The sequence below is a fragment of the Orcinus orca genome, chromosome 7, assembly GCF_937001465.1.
Source record: "Orcinus orca chromosome 7, mOrcOrc1.1, whole genome shotgun sequence".
Classification (NCBI taxonomy): Eukaryota; Metazoa; Chordata; class Mammalia; order Artiodactyla; family Delphinidae; genus Orcinus; species Orcinus orca.
The window spans coordinates 119,698,404-119,723,278 of record NC_064565.1 but is presented as its reverse complement, the minus strand read 5'-3'; the positions used below and the strand labels follow the sequence as shown (position 1 = coordinate 119,723,278).

The window sequence follows — 24,875 nt, the reverse complement described above, 5'->3', positions numbered from 1 at the left end:
CCTTATTCTTCCAGAGGCCCCGGCCACCTCCTGATGAGATGGAGCTCTCACTGGGTGTCTGCAAGGGTCTCAGCCATTTCCGGGTTTGAGAATCCTTTCCTCTTCCCGACAACTGCTCTCTCCCATTCTACTGCTGCCGGCGGCGCCACACAGGGAGCTAGAGTGACATGCCCAGGCGACTCAGCTTGGAGCGCTGCAAGGGACACAGAAGCATCCTGGCCTCCCCTGCCTCTCCCATCGCAAGACCTCCCTTGATTCCAGTCCCGGGGAATTCCTGAGCAGGAGGGTGGCGGCTGAAGCAGGAACAGACACGCTCTGCCCGCAGGCGACATGCAGACGGCCACCCGGAGGGCCCTGGGAGTTCTCAGGTGCGATGGTCCCCAGCTGCTGACTCAGCACGTCCGCCCAGGCAGCACCTCCATGTGCAGCACACACCCAGCTCGCCGGTGTCGGGGCACCGAGCCCAGCCCCAAAGGCACGATTGGGAGGGCCTGCGCGCAGATACAGCCAGGACACAGCTAGCTGTGCACCTCAGAGAAACGATGCATTATTTTTCAGAATAAAAGTATCTGGCCCCAAAGAACTGAAAACAGGGACTTGAACAGAATCTTTTCCACCCCGGTTCACAGCAGCATTATTTGCAGGAGCCAAAAGGTGGAAACAGCCCAAGCGTCCACTGATGGCTGAACACATAAACGAAACGGGGCACACCCACACAACGGGCACCATTCAGCCCCGAGTCACGAAGGGCCGACATGCACCACCACGTGGACGTACCCTGAAAACATACGCTGAGCGCGAGAAGCCCGTCTCGAAATGACACATACTGTTATGATTCCACTTAAGTGAGGTCCCCAGAGGAGTCAAATTCATAGAGACAGTAGAATGGTGATTCCCAGGCACTGAAGAGAGCGGGGTGGCGGGGGGCGGTGAGTGTTTAATGGGTACGAAGTGGGGGAAGATGAAATTCTGCGGGTGGATGGTGGTGACGGCTGCACAGCAGTGAGTGAGCTTCACGCCACTGAACGTGCACGTGAAAGTCATTAAAGCGGGAAATTTTATTATGCGTCTTTTACCACCAAGAAAGCACACAGTCCCGCTCCCCAGTATCTGGGACATGCTTATACTAAACATGTGGAGTGGACTCATATTAAAAATGTGTTCGTTGTTTATTTGAAACCTAAATACTCAGGAAACACGCTACGAAACTATTAACTATCTGAAATAGCAATTTCACTGGGTCTCCTGTAGTTTTATCTGCTAAGTCTGGCGGCCCGGCCCTCTGTGGGGCGTGGGGAGAAGCCGGACCGAAGTCACTCAGGCTCCCCACCGGCAACTCCCCGCCACGCGTGGGCACGCTCACACGTGCACTGCCTTCCAGGCTCCCTGGAAAAGGGCCTCAGACCCTGCCCATGCCAGCGGCAGGAGGGCAGAGGTTGACGTCAGAGCAGGGTCTGCCTTCCCACAGCCCCCACCTCCTTGGAGAACGGTGGGCCTCACCGTCTCAGTCAACAGGAAGATACAGTTATCCCCATCTCACAGATGGGAAGACTGAGGCTGGGAGGGTTCTGAGACTTGCTCAATGTCTCAAACGTGTTGCCTAGTGCTGGTCTCCTTCCACTGGCCCGAGTGCCTCCCTGTCTTCACTGAAGGGAAGGAAATGAAAGTGCTGGGCACCTGGGGGCCCACCAGCAGCCCAGAGGTCCCAGGTACGGAGATGAAGGCTCCTGGAAGATGAGGGCAGAGTGGTGGCCTGGCCACCCTGCTAGCCTGCACCACCCCGTCAGTGGCCAGGAGCTGCTGAGACCTAGAACACCGTCAGGCAGCTGGGCAGGAGCCCACGGGGCCAGCAGCCACGCCCAAGCCCCGCACGGGAGGGACACCTGCCGGGACACTCCCGCAGCAGCACAAACCCACCAGAAAGGGCCCCCACCACCCAAGCACACGGAGGGCTCCCAACCTGGGCAGCCGGGTGACCTTGGCATTTGCCCGCTTCCCGGCTCCCCAGAGACGGACCCTGACCTCCTGTGGGGCCTGGGGGCTGTGGGAACGGGTGGGCCAGCCTACTTCCTGACCTCTCCAGCTCAGTTTCTGCAGGGTGGTCGAGCTGACGCATCGGTCAGGGAAGGGCCAGGTGTCTAGGCAGCCCGGGAATTCTGCTCCCTCAGGCACCCAGTGTCTTGGTCTCCGCTCTGTTCAGCCACATCCAGCAGGCGAGGGGGGACGGTCCCGCCCGGGGCAGTCAGCGCCATCCCCAGAGAGGGGTCAAAGGGGCGGGGACAGGCCCCACACGACCTGGGCAAGGAGAGGCCCCTTCTGACGCGGGCTGCCAGGCCCCTAGGCTAGCCGTGGGCTGGCCGTGAGTGGGGTCCTGCTGGCGCTGTCTTCCCCCACCCTCCGACGTCTCTGCAGAGCCTGCAGGGCCCCTGGGCCTCTGCTTGGGATTCATGTCTGAATACCAGCTGCCACCCTCCCAGGCTGCCCCAAGAGCCCTCCTGGCTGGCGGCCACCCTCCCAGGTTGCCCCAAGAGCCCCCCTGGCTGGCGGCGCGGCCCTGTGCTGGGGCAGCACTCCATCGCGGGCTGCCCCTCCAGCAGGGGCCTGCAGCCAACTCTTCTTGCAGTTCCCAATTTCTCAGGACCAGGGCCAGCCAAGGGGGAACACGGAACACCACGAGACAGCGCCACCCAGGAAGCAGCAGTAGTGACCAGGGAGCCCCTCCTCTCCAGCCCGATCCCTCAGACCCCCAGTGTGGGGTGGGGTCGATCCCTGGGCCTGGCCGACGCAGGCTGGCCTCCCTCCCCACCAGGGGGCACTCTTCCCCACAGCCACCTCTGGGGAAAGGATGGGCCTGTCTCTCCAACAGGCTCCCCCGCCTGCCGTGATGCCCCCCAGGACACAGCCCCGTGCTGAGCACTCCACACGAGAACCCAGTTTCACAACCACTCCACACAGCAGGTGTTGCTACCATCCCCATTTTACAGAAAAGGATTCTGAGGCACAGAGAGGTTCAGTAATTGGCCCAAGGTCACACAGCGAGGGAGCATGGCGCCAGACTTGAAACCTGGTGGCTGGGTGGCCGGGTCCAGGAGACCAGGTTTTGGCTTCTGCTAGGGCTCCACCTGTTTCCTAAGACACACGCCACTGGGAATGGCCACTGGATCCAAAGGACACTGGCCCTGGGCCGGGGGGTGGCCTTGAAAACTCTAGGTAGCAGAGGAGGAATGCCTGGGGTGGGGGGCCCAAGGCAAGAGCCCTGCAAGAGCAGCGTGGGACCCTCGGGCCAGGAGGGGAGCTGTGTCCGAGCGAGTGCCTCAAGCCCTCGGGGAGGATGGGGCGAGAAGGCCACGGCTCACAGCGAGTGGCCGAGCGGCACGTGGGCCAGGGGCCGCCCCAGGCTGGGAGGGGTCTTCGCTGTGCGGTCAAGGGGGACATGTATGGTTCCAAACCACATGCGTGTGTCTAAACCCACACGTTATTTCTCGTTACCTATAACTTACAAAAGTAACACGTGGTCGCCGTGGCCAGCAAGGCTGCAGTTCCCGTGAAGCCTGACACCCTTCCAGTCCCTGCGCGGAGGGCACTGCAGCTGCGTTTCAGCACCGAGGACAGCGCCCGGCACACAGTAGGAGCTCAAGGAACACCACCGAGTGACTCAGAGAGACTGATCTCTGTGCCCCTATCACCCTCACCCGCAGGCAGCTGGCCGGGCCCCCGCTCTGCCCCAGTTCCCGGACGGCCCGCTGGCTCTCCTGGGGCAGACGTGGCGCTCCACCGGCCCTCCCGCCTTGGCTGGGGGCCCAGCCCGCCGCCCAGAGGCCTCCTCTTCTCTGGGCCCTGGGCCTCCTTGGCCGCTGGCTGAAGACTGCAGACCCGTTCTCAGAATAAAGAAGTAATGAAGTAAAAAATTATGCAGAGGATCATGAAGGAAGCTAGCTGCAGTGCTGCAGCCGTCGGAACATTATGAACAGGTGCGTGAGGTGGTGCCCATGCGCTTTCCTATGACATCTTGCAGGCCTGATGCCCATCAGAGACTCAGAGCTGTGGTGAGTGGAAACGGTACTTTGAGATATTTGCTACAAACGTAAAGGGACATGAAAAAATCAGCAGTTTCCACTGGTGACCAAATCCCAGATTCTAGAATGTCATCGTCGCCTTGTTCATAGTAACAAGAAATGCTAAAGGTTAGCAAAAAAGGAGATTAATTTCTTTCTCAGTCAAGTTCATGAACTCCCTGACCCCTAAACCTGGGCCTCTCCGGTGCACCCTGGTGAAGGACCCCAGCCTCAAATGACCTGCCTGCACACCCACGTCTGTCCACCCCAGTTTGCCCATCCTTCTGGAGCTGACTCCACCACCATCCCTGCAAGGCCATCCTGGCCCCAAAGCAGAGGGGTGCCCCCTCTCCTGCTGGCTCGATCCTGCCTAGAGCTTCGGTTCAAGGGCTCCTCATGGGGTGGGACTGGCGTTTCGGGAAGCCACCTCCCACCTGTTCAGGAGAGTCCTGCACTTCATGGGGTCCCTGGCCTCCCTGTCCCCTCCCCTAAATGCTGTGACAACCAAAACCACCCCCCGGGAACGGCTCCCGGCTGGGAACACCCACTTTATCCTGGGGCGGTCAGCTGTGTGTCTGACCTGCAGCAGCTCCCAAACATACAGTGACGGGGAGGTGGCAGTCCCTGGGCGTTAGGTCACTGGAAGGGAGACCAGCAAGGCGCCTGGAGTGTCCTGTGGGCGGCCACTGCCAGGCCAGGGGAGGGGGGTCAGGGACGGCGGGGCTTAACGTTTTAAGAGCCTCGTCCCTTTAAAATACCCCTATGGGTCCGGTGTGTCCCGAACTCCATGATGAAGGGAGGTGGGAGTGAACACCTTAGCCGGTCCTGAAGCAGGTGGCATCATCTGTCTCCCCAGGGCCTGCAGATGGTCCCAGTGGGTGGGATGTACTCTCTGTAGCCCCAGACACTCGAGGACGCACACAGCCGTCACACGTGGCTCACCACAGGGCCCAGATGTCCACAGGTGGCCCCAGGATGCGCTTAGACACACAGACGAGCCCGTACGGCCACCCTCAGGCTCAGAGAGTGGGCCTCAGCACTGGGGATGCTGTCCGAAGGTGTGCACAGGTCACAGACCTCCACAGGTTCTGGTGCTGATGGCGGGCCCAAGTAATGTCCCCGCCAGGGAGACACGGGGCCACAGTCGCTGCCAGGTGCACCTGTCCAGGGCCTGGCTGCCCGCCTGAGAGGGAGACGTGTTGGCCTATCCCTCAGGCTGCTGGGAGCACTGCAGCCTAATCCACCCCCAGGGCCAAGAGCCGGGGCGCAGATGCGGCTCAGGATACGGCCAGTGGCTGCCTGGCTCTGGACTGCGGGGTTTCTCACTAGACCCTGACCTTCCGGGGGTGGGGCCCATAGCTTGAGGGTGAGCACAGAGCGGATGAATGGATGGACGGGTAGGAGGGTGAAGGGCCTTGCCTCCTGCCTGGCCAGCCTCTCCTCGTCCCTTCCAAGCAGGCGGGGCGGCGGGGCGCGGGCGTTTGGTGCCCGTCGGCAGGACCAGCTCTGAGCTTAGCAGGCCCTCCTTGAGGTGGTGGGCTGGCAGAGTTTGGGCTAGAGTTGAGCGGAGCCTGACCTTGTCTCCTGCCGGCCGGCTGGCCGGGCCCTCCTGCAGCCCGAGTCCTCACGTGCACCTCTCTTAGGCCGGCTCCTCTCCCGGACACCCCACCCAGCCCCTCCTGGGGCTCGCCCACCTGTCCTAGCCTTGGAGCCCCTCAGTCCTCTGGGGCCTGCCAGGGCCCGTCTTTCCTTGTACCTGTGGGAGCTCTGTGGCCTCCCCGCCAGCTCTGTCCTCTGGCCGACCTCACCCCTGCAGCCTGGAACGCACGCCCAGCACCTAAGGACAGGGCCACACGGATGCACCCCAGCGCCCCAACGAGGCAGGCTTGCGTGGGCTCGCCCCTGACCTCCTCCTCTCTGGGGCACCCCCTCAATGGGTAGCACCATTGCCCGGTGCCCACACCAGATACCTGGGACAAACCTGGGCCAGGGCAGCAAGGCCACGGAGGACAAGCTACCCAGGGACAGGGCTCTGAGCACTGGGGACCCCTTTCTGGGACCCAGCTTCCCCACCTGCACACCAGGTGGTACTCGGCCTGCCCTGCAGGCACCCCGTCCTGCCCGCTCTGGGAGGCTGGGAGGGGCTGCCAGGCAACGGGCCAGTGGAGGCCAGGGCACGGTTTAAGGACGCAGGGCCTTGGACCGAGGCCGGGGCTGGCTCCTGGACACTTCAGTGGGTGGGAAGGAGTGGTGAGGAAGGCGAGGCCTGCAGGGCCTCCGCTTGCTGGCCTGCTCTAGCCCAGGTGCTCTCCTTGGCCCCAGGCCCGGCTGTGGCCACCCTGTCCATCCTGTCCACCTGTAGGGCCCTGGGCTCCACCACACTGCAGACGCGCGAGCTGATGGGAGGCCTGCCTCACGGTGCTGCTGGCTGGTCCTCACCTGATGCTGGACCCCATCTTCCATCTCCTGCCTCCCCGCAGCCCCGGACTCGGCCAGGTCACAAACTGCCTGGCCTCCCCCCGCCGGAGCCCGAGCCCGCACAGCTCTCCTCCTCCAAGATGCAGCAGGGGCGGCAGGCAGGGCGCTGGGCCTCCAGGGGGCCGAGGTCAGGGCAGATGGTGAGGAGCAGGGTGGACAGAGCCCGCAGGGCCTGGCCTGTCATCCAGCCAAGCCTCTAGAACCCAGGGAGCACTTAGTACAAATCGGCAGCCAGTGTCCTCGGCTGGACCACGGAGCCAGAAGCCAGCGGCCTGCCCACCTCCCCTCCCCACACCCTGCCCCGCACGCTGTGTGCCCTGCTCAGGGGCCCTCGCACTTATTGTGGGGGGACCCCCAGCCTGTCCACGGCAAGCTGCTGCCAGCGAGCCACAACTCTCCCAGACGGGTGCCCCTGACCCCCACGAAGGTCATCAGCTGAGCCCCTCACTGCCCAGCCAGGCTCTGGGACGTGCCACAAGTGAGATGCAACAGCGGGTCGGCAGTTGCCAGACTCTGAATGTCAGAATGAGTGGCCCCCGGCCCTCCTCTCGGACTCAGTTGGAGTTGGAGAAGTTAAGGCCTACAGGGTGCAGAGCTCTGGCCATTTTCCTGAGAAGCTTGCAGGCTGGTGGGGGTGAGAATGGTCTGACACCCTCACTCCAGCACCAAGGCCCCGGTGCACGTCTGGGCCGAGACCCTGAGCCTGTGGCATGGCCCTGTCCTGAGGAGCCGCCCACCGAAATACCCAGAGCCCAGGATCCCCGCCCTGGGCAGCACGCACCCGAGAGTGAGGTGCCACGCCTGCAATGGGCCGAACCCTGGCCCTCGTTCGTATGTCAGAGTCTTAACCCCCAGGACTTCAGGACGTGAGCTCATTTGAGTGTGGGGTCTTTGCAAGTGTAACTGGTTGGGCCCCTAACTTGATAGGATTGGTGTCCTCATTTCCATAAAGTGAAATTCAGAAGCAGACCAGCACAGGGACACCTACTCATAACGACAAACCCAGAGACTACAGACCAAGGACCCCCAAGGATCGCCTGCAACCCCCAGGAGCCAGGAGAGGCCCTGGAGCAGCTTCTCTCTCACAGCCTCAGGAGGTACTAGCCCGTGACACCTTGATCTTGGACTTCTAGCCTCTGAACTGCTAGACAATAAACTCCTGCTGTGAGGCCGCCTAGCCTGCCGCACCTGTGTCAGCAGCTGGGGGAAGCGGACACACGCCTGACCCCCAGCACCCAGCCCAGCCCGGCACCACACGGGCGGCGCTCAGCGTACTTACTGCTGAGGTTGCCCAGACTTGGGGAGCACCCCGGGAAAACAGGGAGAGCCCTGGAGAGCAGTGGGTGTGTTGGGGATGCCTGGGAAGCTGAGCAGCAGGGCCAAGCCCCGGAGGGAGGATGGTGATGGGCATGTGCCAAGGGTGGGTGTGGGGAGGGCCGACCTGGCAGGAGGGGGTGCGTGTGCCAGGAAGGTGAGCCAGCCAGGAGCTGGTGGGAGCCAACGCTGAGGCCGCAGGCAGACGAGGGCTGGGGTGGGTATGGCCTGGCCCCCCAGGAGCTCCTAAATCTACCCAGGAGTCCAAGGTTCCTGCCAGGAAAGCCAGCATGCAGCCCCCACACCCAGAGCTTCCCTTGCACCCATGGCGAGACCAAGAACAGTTGAGAAAGCTGGAAGCCCCGGCCCTGCCCCCACTGCAGGGGTCACGGCTGGGAGGACAGGACAGCCCCCACCCCACAGCTGGGGACAGGGCGTAGGGCCTGGGGTTGGGGAGGACTGCAGCACCTCCGCCTGAACCATCCGCCCAGAGACTTCAGGCAGCTCAGAGCACCTGCCCAGGCCTGTTCCTAGACACACGTGGCAAGAATGCCGCCAGCTGGCACGGGGTAGGTGCCGCGGGCTGGAGCCCTCACCCTCCTGAGCCTGTGTCCTCTCCCGAATGTGGGTGATGACCTGACCCCACAGGGCTCTGCTGACGGCTAGATGTGGTCACAGCTGGTGCCAGGGACCAGGCAGAGACATCAGACAGGCAAGGCCTGGGCCCTGAGTCTTGGTCTGAAATCTTCCTGAACCAAGCCAGGACTCAGGGAGGAGGGTCTGGCTTATAGGAGAGCTGACCAACCTCTCACCACCTGGGCATGTCCAGGCCTGGGCCCGATTTGATACCGGCGTGGCCTTGGGTGAGCCCCTCTCCTGGCCTGTCTCCCTGTCCAGGACCAGCCAGGCTGACACCTGCGCCCGTGCACGTGGGTGGCCTAGCACAGGCCCAGAGCACCCACACACCCTCTGCTCTCCTCGCGGCTCCGAAGCCCACCTGCCGCCTGGCGGGAGTGTCCTCAGTCCCTCTCCTGGGAGGCCTCAGTGGCCCTGCAGCCCTGTCCACCACGGGCTCACGCTGTCCCTTATTAGGACCGGCATGGAACCAGTCTACCAAGACCGGCCTGCCTTGTCTTCTGGACTCACCTACCCCTGGATGGGACATCTGTCCATGACTCCTGGGGGAGTGGCCCAGCACGGTGCTGGGGACACGCCAGGGGCTGCTCTTAGGGTCGGCCAGCAGGACACAGCTGGTCCATCCTCTGTGTACACCCCGGGCAGGGCCGCCTGATTCACGCCCCTGGAACAGCCCTCTCTAGCAGGGCAGGGGCGGCAGGCCTTCACCGGACAGGCTCCCAGGACCAGCTCAGGGTGAGGCCCGGCCACATGGAAGGCCGAGTCACCGGCAGCAGTCGGGGTGGAGGCAGGGCGGCCCCGGAGAAGGCGCAGGAGGCGATCCAGTTAAGAGGAGCTCTAACCCGGCCTAAGCAGTGGAGTCTACGACCAGGAGAAGGCAGCTGGTGGCCCATAAGGGCCTGCCCTCGAGGCCCCATTTCAGGCCTCCAGGCTGGGGTGGCACGAGGCTTCCAGAGGACACAGAGCCCAGGACTGTTCAGCAGTTAATGCCACCGGCTTTGGAGTCAACAGACTGGGCTCTAGACCTCAGAGCTCCACGTGGGCCGAGGCCCCTGAAGAAGGCTGTGGGGCTTCTCGGCCTCAGTTACTTTTCTGTGAAGCAGGTCTGCAAAGACCCCTCCTCATCCGCTGTACCAGCTAGACAGTCACGCGGAGGGACCCACGCTGAGGGCTCCCAAGTTCCAGACACCACTGCCTGCAGGCCCTCCAGGGGCCTCTAGGGCGGGGGGCAGAGGGGAGGACATGCCTGAGGCAGCCGCAGAGTGCATGGCATCCGCATGCACCCCTCCTGCAGCCTTCCCGTTGTCACACGTGAAGAAACAGAGGCACAGAGAAGCCAGGTCGGGGGTGGTGGTGGCGGGGAGGCTGACGCGGCAGGGCTGGCCTCTGAGCCCAGGCCCACGGAGGACGTCCCGCCCCTCGGAGGAGCACGCGGCGTGTCCGGCACCAGCAAGGGCCAGGCCGCCACATCGTGCAGGTGGCCCCCCTACCTGTGGTTCTCCCCACAGCGGGGGGGGGCGTATCCTGCCCTCAAGCTGGGGATGATGAAACCTCAGCTGCTCTAGTGGTGAAGGGACAGCAGCAGCTGGAGGCCACGGACCACCCTGGGGCCCCAAGCCAGGCACACGGGGGCCTCTGCCCTCTGAACAGGCAGCGTGCGCACAACCGTCTGGTGTGGGGCCGGGCTGTATGCAGACGGCCTGCGAGAGCCTCACGGCCAAGGGACAGACTCGGAGGGCTCTCAGCCTCGGGCAGGACGGCACAGAGAAGCAGCGGTTTCTGCTGGGAGGCTAAGGGGTGGTCCTCGGTGGGGAATCCACAGGCAGCCGGGGTCCAGGAGCAGAGGGGCTGCCCACCAGTCCGTGTTGCACTGACAGGCCCACGCTCTCCTCTGACCTCCATCCCCAAAGTCCAGGCCCCTTCTCCTGTGCCCAGGCCCTCCGTCTCCCACTGCCCACCCACCACAGCTGGCATACAGCAGGCCGTGTGCGGGTCTCCAGCAAGTTGTGACTGAGAACCTACTTTGTGCCAGGAACTGCGCCAGGCTCCGGGGCTACTAGAGAACAGTACAGATAGAGGTGGCCTCTGCCCCCAGGGCCTCAGCGAAGGGCCAGAGAGATACACGGCAAACCGTGTCAAGTGTCAGGAGGCCGAGCAGATGCTCAGGAGACATCTGGGGACCCCAGGCAACCCCACAGGCAGAGACAGAAGATGGCCGGCCCGTGTGCGTGTGTGTGCGTGCATGTGCGTGCGCGTTTGTGTGCGCGTGTGTGCGTGTGCACGCGCGTGTGTGAAGGTGCGTGCGTGAGATGCAGCCCGGGGCTGGGCTTTTCCCCAGTGTTGCAGAGGGAGCCAGCTAGAGAGGTAGCTTCCCCTCACCTTCCACACGGTGCTCTGGCCGGAGGGAGGGCTACCTGCGCTGTGCAGCCCGTAAGAGGGGATGTGACCATTGTCCTCATCACGGCCACGCCTGGCTGTCCATCCAAAACACTACACACAGTCACGAGCGGGAGCCCCGTGCGCACTGATGGTCCCCCCTTCGTGAGCCCACACCATTTCTGCTCCCCCGGGCAGGCACAGGCCGGAAAGCCCACCCAAAGACCCAGGGCCGCCCTCCCTCCCTTCCAACGACTAGCAAGCCAGTTGAGTCTCTACCCCACCAGCCAGCCCAGGCGTCCACCCCGGGGGCTCCCCAGGCTGGAGAAGTCTGCCTGCCGGCTGGCAGGACAGGAGACCAAAGGCCCGGATCCCCGAGAGCAGCGTGTCACCACGGGGCCGCCAGAGGGCGCCCGTTCCACGGAGCCCGGCCAAGTTGTGCGGAGCAGGAGAGGACAGGACTGGCCGCTGCCTTGGGAGGTCACCCTGTTTCCTTCACCCCACGTGGCACCGGCACTCTGCTCGGGGCCTGGGCCCTGCAGGGCACTCTCCAGTTCAGGTGCTTACGGGGGAGGCTGAAGCCATAGGGGGTCGGGGAGAGCAGCTTTCCAGAAGCCCCTGGATCTGGGACTGAGAAGCCACGGGCACTGGTCAGGAGGGGGCGCTGTCCAGGCCCCGGGGGGGCAGCACCTGAAGCCCTGGCTGGCACGGTGCTTGGACAGCTGCTGGGCGGCCGTACACCGCCCCCCCCCCCCCCCCCCCCCCGTCATGTGCGCAGCAAGGCACTCTGCTGGTCCCGGGTCCCCAACCCACTGCAGCCCCAGCCCAAGGAGGCCAAGACCCAGCCCCCCGCCGGCCCCGCCTCACCTTCTCCAGCCTGCCCTGCTCTCTCCTAGCCCTTGACGGCTGCCCAGACTCTGCCACTCTGTCTCTCAGCCTAACTGGGACAGAGGCCTGTGGATGCGATCAACTTTAGGATGGTCCCGAGGACACAGCGGCCGAGTGGGAGTGGACGTGTGAAGGAGAGCTGTGGGGCGAGGGGACCTTGGAGTGCCGTCTAAGATCGGGGCTGGGTGAGGGCAGCTGCTCAGCTGCCCTGAGACCCTGGTGTCCAGGGGAAGGGATTCAACCGAAAGGCTAGGGATTCCCGGGCATTAGCTCCTCTGTATGCATGGTGGGTGGCGGGGCTTATGAACCAACGTGTGCTGGCCCCAGGCACCCAGATGTGCCCCCCAAAACCTGTCCCCTAGGGAGGGTGGCAGCCCTGACAATGACAGGGCTTTGCCAGCAGACAGAGGCACAGGAAGGCCTACCTTGGGGGACTTGAACCCGGGGCAGGGGGCTGTCAAGGTATCAAGGCAGAGGCTTCTGTGGGTCCTGCCCTGCTGGGGGCCGGGGTCCAGGGCCTGGCTGCCCCCTCCCATTCCCCAGCAAGACACGGCCATGGACTTGCCCCTCACACTCCTCTCTTGCTCAGAACTCCTGTGGCTGTGGTCATTCCATGTCCCCCGTGTCACTACTCGAATGCCCCCTTCCCACCCCCGCCCCAGTTTGGGAGGAGTTCCCCAGGGCAGGAAGCTGGTCTGCTCCGCTCTCATCCACCGTGTCCCAGGCCCCCTGAACAGACGCGCAGACCCACGGTGGTTCTGGACACATTCGCAGTTGGAGGAAAAAGCCTGGGGGGTGTCTGCGAAATCCTTAGACCTCCACCCTCACTCCAGTCCCCAGAGCTCCTTAGAGGCCTGCAGGGAGGGTGTGGGCAGGACTGCGGGCAGCTGCAGGGCTGAGGCCGCCTGAGACGGCGATGCTCTTACAAAGAAATGACACGGCCCCTGGGCGGGATCCAAGGCGCCGACCACCTGCAGCTGGACTCCCCGCCCGAGGCGGCCCTGAGTGCCGGGCGAGCACAAGTTCCCCGGGCAGGAATCCCTGCGAGGGGATGTTCCCTTCCCGGTGGCAGAGGTCGAGCCTCTCCACCCTCGCCCCCGCCCCTCCCCGAGCGGACAGTTCGCTCCCGACCTCCCCGGGGCCCCTAGGCTGCCTCTGCCGGGGACCCCCGGGAATCCCCGGGCCGACCCGAGGCGCCTCCCGGAGAGGGCCGCACAGCCGGTGGGAGTCCCCAGCCCATGGCCGCCGTCGGCTGCGCCCCGACAGCCGGCCCCGCAGCTCGGCCCTGCCTGTCCCGGAGGACGCACCGAGCCGGGGACCGCCCGGTCTGCCGCCCGGCGAGGAGAGCTCCGCCGGGAAGGGGCCGGTGTGCGTGTTGTGGGCCGGGGGGCGGCCGAGCGGAGCAGAGGAGACCCGGGCGGAGGGAGGGCGGCTCGGGGCGCGGAGGCGCAGGGCGGACGAGGGCAGAACGGGAGAGAGAAGGGGGCGCAGGGGAGACCCGGGAGCGCCGGGTCACTCACCCGAGATCTCCGCCTGGGGCACGTCGCTCAGGCTGAAGCCCTTGGTCCCGTAGATGTGGCGGACTTCGCCGCAGCTCCGACTCTTGCTGGCAGGGTCCCCGTGGGCGCAGGCGGCCAGTGCGACGGCCACGCACAGCAGCCACCAGCCTCGGGCCCGGAGCTCCATGGCGGGGCCGGCGGCGCCCCCGGCCGGGCCCGTGCAGCCCCCGCCCGCGAAGGGCAGAGCCAAGGTCCCGGCGCACTCGGCTCGCGGTCCGGAGGCGCCGGCGGCAGGGGAGGCGGAGACAACAAAAGCCGGCGGCGGTTGGGCGCGGGGCGCGCGGGGCGCGAGGTCCGGCCGCTCTCTCCGGCGGCCCAGAGCGCGGCAGGCGAGCGCGCAGTCCCGGCCCGGCCCCTCGGCGGCCCGGGAGAGGGGCGGGGAGGGGCGCGCGGGGCGGGGCGCGCAGGGGCGGGGCGGGGCGCGGCGCGGGGGCGCGATCCGAGGCGCACGGGGCGCCCGTCCTGCTCCCGGGGCCGCCCGGCTCGCGCGGATCTGTTGACTGCTGGAGGGAAGCGGGGTGGCCCGGAGCGCGCGGGCCGTGTCCGGGGTCCCCGAGGGCGGGCCCTCCACTCCCAGCGCCCGGGGCGGCGGCACCACCTGTGGGGGCGGGGGCGGGGGGTGCTGAGGCAGGGCTTCCCCCGCCGGACGTGACATCACGCCTTCCGCGCGCCTATCAGGGGCTTCCCCGCCCCCAGCCGAAGTCGGCATCCCTCCCGTTTTCTCTCTCCTCGGATCAGGCCGTGCCTTCCTGCACCCTGGCCGCGTGCCTCGCGCGTCCGCTTCCACAGTCTTGGTCCCCTTTGTCCCCCGCCCGCACCTGGCCTGCACGCCTTTACGGCCCCTCGCCCCGCGCCCATTTCAGCCGCCTCTCCCGCGGCTCCAGCTCACACTTGATTTTTAATGTGGAGGAGAGTGGGGGGCTGTACGTGGGAAACTAGCCAAGAGTCTAGACCTTGCGCGCGCCCGTTCCTGCGTAGAGGCAAAACCAACGAGTTAGTTGTTGGAGATCGTCAGCGGGTTTTGTGTCCCCTCCACGTGATGCTTTGGATGCTCGAGAAGCGAGCGAGGGGGGCAGAAGCTTGTCCGTTGGCTTGGGCCGCTGGGCGGTGGCAGGTGACCTCTTGGGGAAGGGATGGCGTCGGGCCGACAACAGGTCAGATTGCTGGGGGCTGAGGAGAGCGTGACAGTGAGTGAGGCGGCGGGGGATCGTGCAGGGCGGGTGGACAGTGCTGGTAGCCGCAGAGGATGGGGATGCGGGCCGCGGGAAGTGAGGTGAGCGACCGGTGCGGGCGGACGGGAGCTGAGGGCACCTCCGTTTCTTCCTTGCCGGCTGCTGCACTCCCCCACCCCGTTCCTGCTCTCCTGATACGTGTGCAAAGGCCCCAGAGACCACCAGGCCATGACCCGGTTGCCTGATTGGTTGAAATGGGGGGAAATGCAGTAAATAGGCACCCTTGGAAGAGGACCCCAGGGTAACCACCCTGTGCCAATAAGGGCGCCCAGACCTCGAACCTGGGGGCTAATGGTTTCACCTCACAGCAGGGCAGGAAGGGGGGCCCCACGCCTCCCCTGGGGTTCCCTGAGTGCTGGGCTCAGCAGCCTCAGAGGGGCCTTGCAGCCTTCTACCCCCTCGCCCAGAGACACCGAGTCATCGTGTGAGAGGGGCTGGGAGGCCCCTACCCCAGTGTGCTGGCCCCGGCCCTGCTCACGCACCTGCCGCCCGGTCCCGCTGGTGACTCCCAGATCCCGTGCAGCGCTCAGGCCAGCCCGTCCCTGCTTGCCCGTGCCTGGTGCAGCTGCCTGGATGCCTCTCCCGTGCCCGCCGGGCCCCTGCCCCCCCTTCTCTTTAGGAGCTCGCCTCCAGCCACGTGCTTCCGGGTCAGGCAGGAGCCAGACGGCCGGAGGCTCGATGGAGTCACACACGCTTACTGCCGTTGTTATGCGGGTCTGTCGCCTCCTCTTAATCTGGCCAGACGGGGAGATTTCTCAGGGTGGCGTCGGCGTCCAGTGCGTTTCTGGGCCTCCAGACAGGGGTGTGGCCAGAATGTCCACGTGCCGTGCTCGCGTGGCCGGTTTTCAGGACATGGTGGTCACGGGCACGGCCCCTACACACGCCCCTCCAAGGTGTACGATGACTCCATCCCCTAGAGAAATCCTCACCACTGCCTGCAAGGTCCCTGTGTCATTCCCCTTCAGAGGTCACGACCCTCGCAGCCAGGGCCCTTCCCCTAGTGTCCCTTAGTGGGGAGACACGCCCCCAGCTGGATCCGAGCTCTCATTTCCCTGACGTCGAGGGGAAGCGGGTAAGTGAGGGGTGCAGTGTCCCTTTGGAGAGTGGCTGTAAGGAGAACTGGGAGTGGCAGCCGGGCACCCTCCCCTCCCCGGGGGTGCGGGGCTCTGGCTGTGTTCCTCTTGGTCTCCATGTCGGGTGGCTTCGTGGGTGCTCAGCCTCTATGCACTTGAGGGGGCCGAGGGGAGGCCAGGGGCCAGGCTGGGGCGGAGGTTCTTCCCAGGGCACAGGCGTGCCTCCCCACCAGGTGCAGTTTCTTGCCAGTTTTCCATCATCAGGACCCTTGATGACTGAAAGTGACAGAAAGCCTCCGTGAGGAAAGGAGATGCATCGTCGTGGTATCCGGCCCTGGCTGGCTCCCTGGTCCTGTCCCGGAGCGAACGGAACAGACCCGAGTTCAAATCCCGGCCCTCCCACTTGCCAGCAGCGTGATTCTGGATGTGGCACTCAGCTTAGTTCCCTTATTTCCTCTGTGAGGATCTAGGAGGGAGGTCTGTGCCTGTGCGGGGGGGATGCTGCTGCTGTGGCCCAGCGTGGACCCAGCTCCTGGGGGCCCCTTCTCAGGGCCTGGGGGGAGGCAGTAATGAAGGCCCTGCCACGGTGTTGGCCTGTGGCCCAGCGGGATGCCAGGCGGGACCATCCTTCCGGCTCTGGAGGGGCCGGTGCCTGCCAGAGGGCCTTGCTGACAAGGAGCTGGAAGGCCGGGTGTGGAGGCAGCTGACTGCTAGGTGGTCACGGCTCGAGGCGGCTCTGCCAGGTCACGGGGCTTCAGGGACCTGGAGAGGAGATGCCTGTGCACCTGCAGTGTTCCTTCACCTCTTGCATCCAGTTGCCCGGCCCGCAGAGCCCCTTCCTTGCTGCCCCGCCCAGGGCAGTGCTTATGTTGTACAGACGTGGACACTGTTACTGGGCGAGGGGAGGGGCCCGTCCCAGGTCATGAAGCCCAGAGGAGCTGCCCCAGTGCCAGCTGCTGGGACTCCGCTGTCCCTGCCTCTGCCAGGCCCCCGCTTACTGCCCCGGCCCTGCCGTTCAGACCTAGTGCCTGTCTGGGGCAGCCCAGGGTGAGGGACCCCCACACTGCCTGGGCTTCGGGAGCCAGGGCCGGGTCACACTGGGGAGCGCCTCGTGAGCCCACACGTGGCTGCTGTGGCTCCAGCCAAGACCACCACCTCCTGCTTTGGGGCCCTGGTCCGCCAGACGTGCGGGCACAGACGTGCAATGGAAGGAAGGGAGGAAGGTGAGTGGTTTGCTCGTGAAAAGGAAGTGGCATCGTCCCTGAACGAGTGGGTGTGTTACGGATTTGCCCTGTGCTTACACCAAGGGAGGGCTGACAAGAAAGGGACCATTTAGAGTCATCTCGGAAGGGGGCCTGTGCTCTCCCACGTTTCCGTCTTCTCGAGGAGTGACCCCGAGTCCTGAAGGGCAGCACCCTGCCCCCCACTTCCTTTCTCCGGCCAGGGCGGGGTCAGGGCATGGTGGGCCCCGCTGCTCAGAAGACGGGGAGTGAGCGGGTCGCCGGATCCACACACTAGGGCTGCCGGCCCGCTGGCCTCCACCTCTGGATCCCCACGGGCCCGAGCTCCCCTTCCCCAGCTATTGCGGAGCAACAGGGGAGCCCTCAAAGCAAGTGTTCAGATAGACTGAGCAATTCCATCCACGCGTCTGCTGACGACCGCCACCGCCAGCCGTGTCCCTGACGAGGGCCCCATCTTGTTGGCAGTAAGGCACGGGGTCAGAGGGCACTGGGCAGGACAGCTAGGCTGCCACACCCTGACCCACTGGGGCCCCGGAGGTGTTGTGATGCCCTGGGAGTCAGTGGAGGACACAGGGTCCCCCTGCCTCTGTAGGGCACGGGGGCCCCAGGCCGCAGCCTGAGAGAGGACGTAGATGCCACGGGGTGTGGCGGATAGAGGGGAATGTGACACTGGCTGAGCAGGGGCTCCACCAGGCGGGGCGTCTGCAGACGGAATCAGGGTCTCTGACAGAGCTCCCCAGAGCCTGGGGGTGGGAGGGGGAGCCAGCCTGTGGGCCTCGTGGATGCCACCGGTTTACTGCATCTCCTTGCCTCTGCGGGGAGGTGGGAGAACACTCAGAGTCCCTCACTCGTCAGCTCGGGAATGTGTCTCTCGTCCTTATAAAGGGTCTCAGCCCAAGGCCACCCCGGGATCGCCCCAGTGTGGAGACCCAAAGTTGGCCCCAACCCTGCCCAGACACTCAGTGGGACTCTGGAGGCCCCCCAGACGTGGGCCTCGTCCCCAACCCCCAGAAGACTGACTCTGCTCTGAGACCGAGCTGCTCCCCAAGCCGGGGCAGGGGCTGCCTCGGGAGGAGGCCCTTGCTGAGCACCGCGGGGTCAGCAGGTCAGACGAAACACGGGTTCTCTTGTTCCGCAAGGTGGTCCTACCTGTCCCCCCGCCCGGCTCAGACTTTAAGGCAGACTTGTTGGCAGCCTGCTCAGCTCTGCGGGGCCCTTTGATCCGCCAGCAGCCTGGGCAGGCCTCTCGTGCATGCGGGGCTCGCTGGGGAGGAGCTGCGCGGGCGGGGCGGCCGAGTCTGGGGTCTGCACACCCACTGGAGGAGAAGGCCCCACCCTCAGCCCTGGGCCCGCCTGGCGCACGCTTCCCTGTGCCGCCTTCCTCGCCCCGGCGCCTTGGCCCGTCCCCGGGGAAGGGGTAAGCCGGGACCCGGGGTGTCCAGGCACCGTCTGGCGTGTTGGGGCGAAGCTCTCCCGGCCCAGGCCACCGGAAGCTTGCTGCATTCCGGCTGGGCTGGCTGGCTCCCTCCCTGCCTGGTTCCGTGGGCCCCTCCGCACCTCTTCCCTCCTGGACCATCGCTGGCTTCTCATCTTTTCTCTCTCCAGTCCATATGGCCGGGCTGCTGGTTCTAGAACCAGCTTCTACCCAAAGCCTGCAAAGACTCTGCCTGCAGGGTGATGCCAGAGAGCCCCCGGCCACGCACTTTGCGGCTGACCGCTGACCGTCACGTTAAACCAAGCCAGGCCGCTCCCTCCGCCCCAGACAAGCCTGGCTCTTCACTCCCGGAATCTTCCACTCGTCTTGGGGCAGGTCTGAGGTTGCTTCCAGCCCCAGAGGTTTGGGGCCAAGGACATATGTGTCCACGCAGATGCAGCACCCGAGACCTCGCGGAACCTCAAGGGAAGTCGGTCTTCCGCACTTGAGGCCTTCCAGCATTCCTTCATCACCCGGAGAGCCCTCGGGCTGGGTCCCCAAAGCAAAGAGCAGTTTCCAGGGCTCGGTCAGGCTCGAGACATCCTCTGAGAACCCCGTGGAGGACTCGCCCCTGGGAGGAGCTGGCCCAGAAGCACCAGGGTCCGCCACGTGGCCGAAGGAGGACCCAGATTCCAGTTGTCATTTTCAGGAAGAGGCAGGTCGGCGTCTACAACAAGGCGTCACCTTGCTCGCTCAACTAGATGCTTCCTGAGCTCCTGTAGGAGCGGGCCCCGTGCTCGCCTCGTCGGCCAAGATCCCAGCATGCCCAGGACACGGTGATTCCTCTGCACCGCGCGGCCGTTGAGTGGTGCTCCAGGAACGGACCTCTCTCTGACTGGCTGTCCCAATCTTTGCTGCTCCTGACGAAGGTGCCCCGGGCTGCAGAGCCGTCGGTCCGAGGGTCTTCCCCAGGGAGTCCGCCTGAGAGAAGGGGCTGAGTCGGCAGGGAGGACGGGAGAGGTGGCCAGGCTGGGGGCCCCTGTCGGCCAGCCCGGGAGGAGCAGAGAACAGTGGGCAGGTGGATCTGGCCTCAGCAGCCTTGGTGGGCAGCCCACGGGCTGGGGGCGGGGCCTGTACGCCGGGCTGAGGAGGCCCCCAGCCTGTGTGGTCAGGACCCGGCCCAGCCACCCAACGCTCAGCCCACCATGCGCTGTGTGAAGCTGGGGCCGGGGCAGAGCCAGGCAGGGGACGGAGTGTGGGCCCACAGGGAAGCGCTTTCTCCTGGGGGGCCCTGCAGGGTCCAAGGAGCAGGTCTTGCAACCTTGGCAGTGCACCGAGTCCCAGGGTGGGAACTTGCGTCTTCCGGACCCCGAGGGGAGGCACTGGCAGGTGGGGCTGAGAGAAGACTCGAGCCGCCGTGGTCTGCCAGTGACACTGCCGGGCTCTGACTCTCTGTGCAAGAGTAAAAGCCTCCTGGGTGGGAGGGGACACCTGACGCTGAACCAGGGACCCCTAACCCTGGAAACGGGCGGAAGGTGGGAGGAAGGGGTAGTCAAGGGGCAGGCTGCTTCCAGAGTCAGGGGTGCGCTGCCGGGAAGGACGGCGTGGGGAGCGGTTCGGCCTCGTCCTGCCCTGCTGTCCTGGGTGCAACCCAAGGTGAGGGAGGGTTCTGGCCCTGGCCCTGCGCACGGGAGGCTACAGGCCCCTGTCCCCCAGCACAGCAGGGACATCCCCATGGATAAAGGAGGCACCGGCTGGAGCAACACGGCTGAGGAGTTGGGTGAGAAAGGGGAGGCTGGTGACCACAGCTGCAGCCATGACCTGGCCTGTTGGGTCGTTCCTACAGCCAAGCTCAGCCCGAGTGTCCCAGACCTGGGCCAGTTCTGGGTGAGCAGGACGTGGCCATGGCCCACCTTTGCTGGGAGGCGGGGGGCACTGGAGGTCAAGTGTCCCCTCCGCGTAGGCAGCTGGTGGCTTAGACCGGATGGTGACGTTGACCAGTTTGCCTGTCACCTTGGCGCCTGCCCTCCAGTGAGAATCTGGCAAAGGTGTCCCCGAGATGGGGACAGACGGGCCGGCCTAGCCCTTCCCGAGGGCCCCAGATCAAAGGGCTCCCCAGGCCTGAGGCTGGGGCTGGAGCCGGGGAGGGTGGCCTGAGGTGCCTGCCCACTGTGCCCTCAGCCCCCGGCCCGCAGCCCCAGTGCCCTTGCCTCGCCCCGAGACCTCTCCCCTCATCCCCTCCAACACAGCTGAGCCACCCCAGGAGGGCACTGTATCTTTTGCTTTCTCCCTTATCGCATAGGAAAAATGGGCGTGATACAAAGTTGTTCCCTGAATAGCCAAATAACCTTAAAAAGGGACAACAAAGTTGAAGGAGTTACATTTCTCGATTTCAAAACCCACTACAAAGCTACAGTAATCAGATAGCGTGATACTGGCGTAAAGACATAGACCAATGGAATAGAAATAAGCCCGTGCATGTCTATGGTCAATTGGTTTTCAACAAGGGTGTGGAGACCATTCACTGAGAGAGAGAATAGTCCCTTCAACAAATGGTGCTGGGATAATGAAGTTAGACCCCTAGCTCACACCATACACAAAAATTAACTCAAAATGGCTCAAAGACCTAAATGGGAAGAGCTAAAACTATAAAACTCTTAGAAGAAAACAGGGGTCGATCTTCATGACCTTGGATTTGGCAATGAGCTTTTAGCTAGGACACCAAAAGCACAGGCAACAAAAGAAAAAAATTGATACATTGGACTTCTTCACAACAGTGAGATCGCAACAGCGAGAGGCCCGCGTACCGCAAAAAAAAAAAAACCACAAGGAAGTACCATTTCATACCCACTAGGATGGATATAATAAAAAAGATGGAAAATAACAAATGTTGGCCAGGATGTGGAGAATTTGGAACTGCCGTACATTGCTGATGGGAATGTAAAATGGTGCAGCCACTGGGCAAAACAGTTTGGTGGGTCCTTAAAAAGAAAAAGAGCATTACCATTTGACCTGGCTATTTTACTCCTAAGTATATATACCCCAAAGAACTGACAACAGGCAGTCAAACAAGAACTTGTACACGAATGTTCATAGCAGCATCATTCACAGCAGATAAAATGTGGAAACAGCCCCAGTGTCCACCAACTAGTGAGTGGACAAAGCAAGTGTGGTCTGTCCACACGATGGAGTAGTATTCGCCCATGAAAAGGAATGAGGTGCTGACACAGCCTACGACCTGGATGAACCTCGAAATCACTACGCTCAGTGGAAGGAGCCAGTCTCAGAAGCCACGCATTGTCTGATTCCTCTTATACGAAATGTCTGGAGGAGAGAAATCCATAGGGGCAGAAAGCAGGTTGGTAGTAGCCAGGGGCTGGGGCGGGCGGTGGATGTGGAGTGACTGCCAATAGGCGAGGCTTCCTTCTGGGGTGACGAGAATGTGTTAGAACCAGAGAGAGGCGGTGGTTGCACGACATGGTGAAGGTTCCAAATGTCACCGAATTGTATGCTTTAAAATGGTTAATTTTATGCCACGTGAATTTTACGTAACCCGCTCCCCACCAAAAAGAACCAGGGCTGTCATTCTTTGTAAGTCTGATTAATTTGAGTGGAGCCTAGGAGCACACCTGGCGTGAGCGATCCTCCTGGGACGTTCTTGTGATAAGCTGTTGTGACAGTTCCTTCCAGAGCGGGGACAGCGAGGAACACCAGAGTTACAGGGAAGGAGGCAAGCGGGCAGTGCGTCCTCCTCTGACTCCAGCCCTGGTGGGGACCCGCATTTGTCAGCTCGAAGGCAGGTCCCCTGGGAGGGAGGGAAGGGGTGGCGAGGGGAAGTGCGTGGCAAGAGCAGCGCTTCTCAAGCTCTGAGTCTTTAGTTTCCCACCCACTGGGAATGCATCTACCCTTTTACAGCAGACAAGAGCAGTGTCGTCGCAATGTCAGATGCCCATAGAGGCTTCTCCGTGTGCCACTGACGCGTCACCGCCAGGTCAGGAGCCACACGGAGCTCACAACGGGAACTGGCACATCCATCCTTCATCCACAGGTGAGTGAGGCTGCTCCCCGACACCCCCTCCCCTGACCCTCCACCTCGGGCTCCCTGGCTCAGGGACTCCCGGGGGGATAGCCGCCTTTGCTCTGACCAGCACAGGCTGGCCCTCACCTGAGTGTTCACACCCTGCACATGTCCCTCATGCCCTGGTCCAGGCCACGAAGACCCCCGATGTCCTGCTTCTTCATCCTCAGGGGCCTGTCCTGTGGGGATGGGACACGCCCCTCAGGACCGCGTTCAGAATGAGGCTCAGAGCGGTGGTCGCCAGCCAGCCTGCTTGCTGACCCTCCTGTTGCCTCAGAGAGACCCCCAGCCTCAGGCTCCTTCCCACCCTGCAGATTCTCTGGAAGGAGCTAGTCTCACCAAATGACCATTTCTACGTCTGCACCTTCAGGCTGTCCAGACTGGGTATTCTGACTTAACTGCAATTGTGGAAAATGCACTTCAAAACCAGAGACCTTGCCAGCCCCCTGCCCACCCCCCGCAGTGGTCAGAAACACCCGGGGACACCAGGCAGGAGCTGGGTTGGGTGCCCCCGGCGCTGGGAGTGCAGTCATGTACGGGGTAGAAGGAGGGCCTGGGATCTTGGGACAGGTGACACGCTTGGTTTGGACAGGTGGGTCCACCTGTCCGAACCAAGGAGGGTGTCCCGCAGGGCCTCGGGTAGGGGGACTGTTTGCTGCAGCCCCTGCTGGAGTGGGCGGAGGTGCTGGGGTGAGAGGTGGCCGAGCAGCCGAAGCCCGCTGCTGTCAGCTGAGCTGCAGTGAGCGTGACCAGCAGCCAGAATCGAAAGCTTCCCAAAAACTTTAAAAGATTCTCTAGTAGCGCATGTACACGTGGCTGTTATAACTCCAAATTCAGAAGTGTGTGATGAAAAATAAAGTTCCTGTTCACGCCCCAGATCACACCCTCCATCCAGAGTGTGGAGGTTAACACTGCAGGCATGCCCTTCTAGAACTTTCTCTGGGTCTTAGCTGGGCATCTGAGAGATCCTGATAGTTCAGGTCTATCAGGCATATTGTTGTGGAGTGTTTTTAACTGAACCCTGAGTCCCGGTGGTCATTTCACATTCGTGTGTCCAGGTCGCCCCGTCCTTTCTGTTTGTTTCCTCTTTATTCTGAAAGGCGGCTGCATTCTCCTCCTATTAACCACGCCTCTGCTCGAGAGTCCTGTTATTTCAGACAAATCGACATTAAACCCCACCAGTGAGTCTATGTGATCACACATGAGTTCTTCTATAGAACAGATGATCAGAAACACGTCTGCTGAGTTATGGGGTGTGCACTTCAATATTTTAAATAAACATGGCCAAATTGTCCTTCCGAAACACCGGGCCAGGTGAAGCCCCTTGTCATGTGCCCACCTGGACGACAGGTGAATCTCACGAGTGTTTCCATCTGTGCTTCCCTAGGACTGGGAGGTTGAGATGTTCTCATAAGTTCGTGGCACCTTGCGTGTTTCCTGGGGCCCATCTATCCGAGCCCTTTGCCATCTCCCACCTTTGTTGTTGGTCTTTCTGTAATGATATCTGAGGAGTTCTCTATGGATCAAAGACAGGTCTCTCACCTGGAGTCTCTGTTGCAGATTCCACCTCACCCGCAGGCATGTGAGTCAGTCCACATGAATTCTAACCCACGCAGGTGGCTTCCGGACTCCCATCCTCCCGTCTCTGCACAGGTTTCTGTCTGGACCAAAAGCTCACTGTTTCAAATACCGTAGTTTAATAGGACACATATTTCTTAATTTTCAAAATTTCTTGGCTATTCTTTCAAATGTTCTCCTCTGTAAGAACTTTGGGCTCGACCTTAAGTCTCATGAATTGCCCTGAATGTGTAGGCTAGTTTTGGGAGAATTGATTTCTTTTCTCAAAATTGAGAATCTTACATATTTCAAATTTCTCCCTTTATTCAGTTTTTTTAAAAATTTCTTTTCAATGAAGTTTTATAATTTTTATCATGTAGGCCAGTGGTCCTCAACCTTTTTGGCACCAGGGACCAGTTATGTGGAAAACAATTTTTCCATGGGCTGGGGGTGGAGGGATTGTTTCGGGATGACTCAAGTGCATTTGTTGGGCACTTTATTTCTATTATTATTACATTGTAATACATAATGAAATAATTATACAGCTCCCCATAATGCTGACAGGAGGCGGAGCTCAGGCGGTAACGCGAGCCATGAGGAGCGGCTGTAAATACGGATGAAGCTTCGCTCGCTCGCCCCCTGTTCACCTCCTGCTGTGCGGCCCGGTTCCTAACAGGCGATGGACTGGTAGTGGTCCGTGGCCCGGGGGTTGGGGACCCCTGATCTAGGCCTTTTACATTTTATTGGATTTATTTTTAGATTTTTTTGGCTCTTGTGACATTTTTGGCAATGTATTTTCCTCAGTCATTACTTGTACAGGAAAGTTAGTGACTATTGAATGTTGCTTTGTGACCTCACAACCTGACTGAATTATCTAACTAGTTTTAATATTTTTATATATATATATATATATATATATATTTTTTTTTTTTTGGCTGCACTGCGCTGTTTGTGGGATCTTAGTTCCCTGACCA

At 62.4% G+C, this 24,875-nt stretch overlaps 1 protein-coding gene across 1 annotated transcript in view; it reads right to left on the bottom strand.

The window, feature by feature from the left end:
* The window catches only part of GPC1 (glypican 1), a 29,460-nt gene extending 15,565 nt beyond the window's left edge, over positions 1-13,895 (bottom strand). The window contains exon 1 of the mRNA XM_004262535.4: positions 13,268-13,895. Within this exon, the coding sequence (XP_004262583.1) occupies positions 13,268-13,433 (166 nt within the window). The 5' untranslated portion in view covers positions 13,434-13,895. The remainder of the gene's footprint in view (positions 1-13,267) is intronic.
* Positions 13,896-24,875: the final 10,980 nt, after the last annotated feature.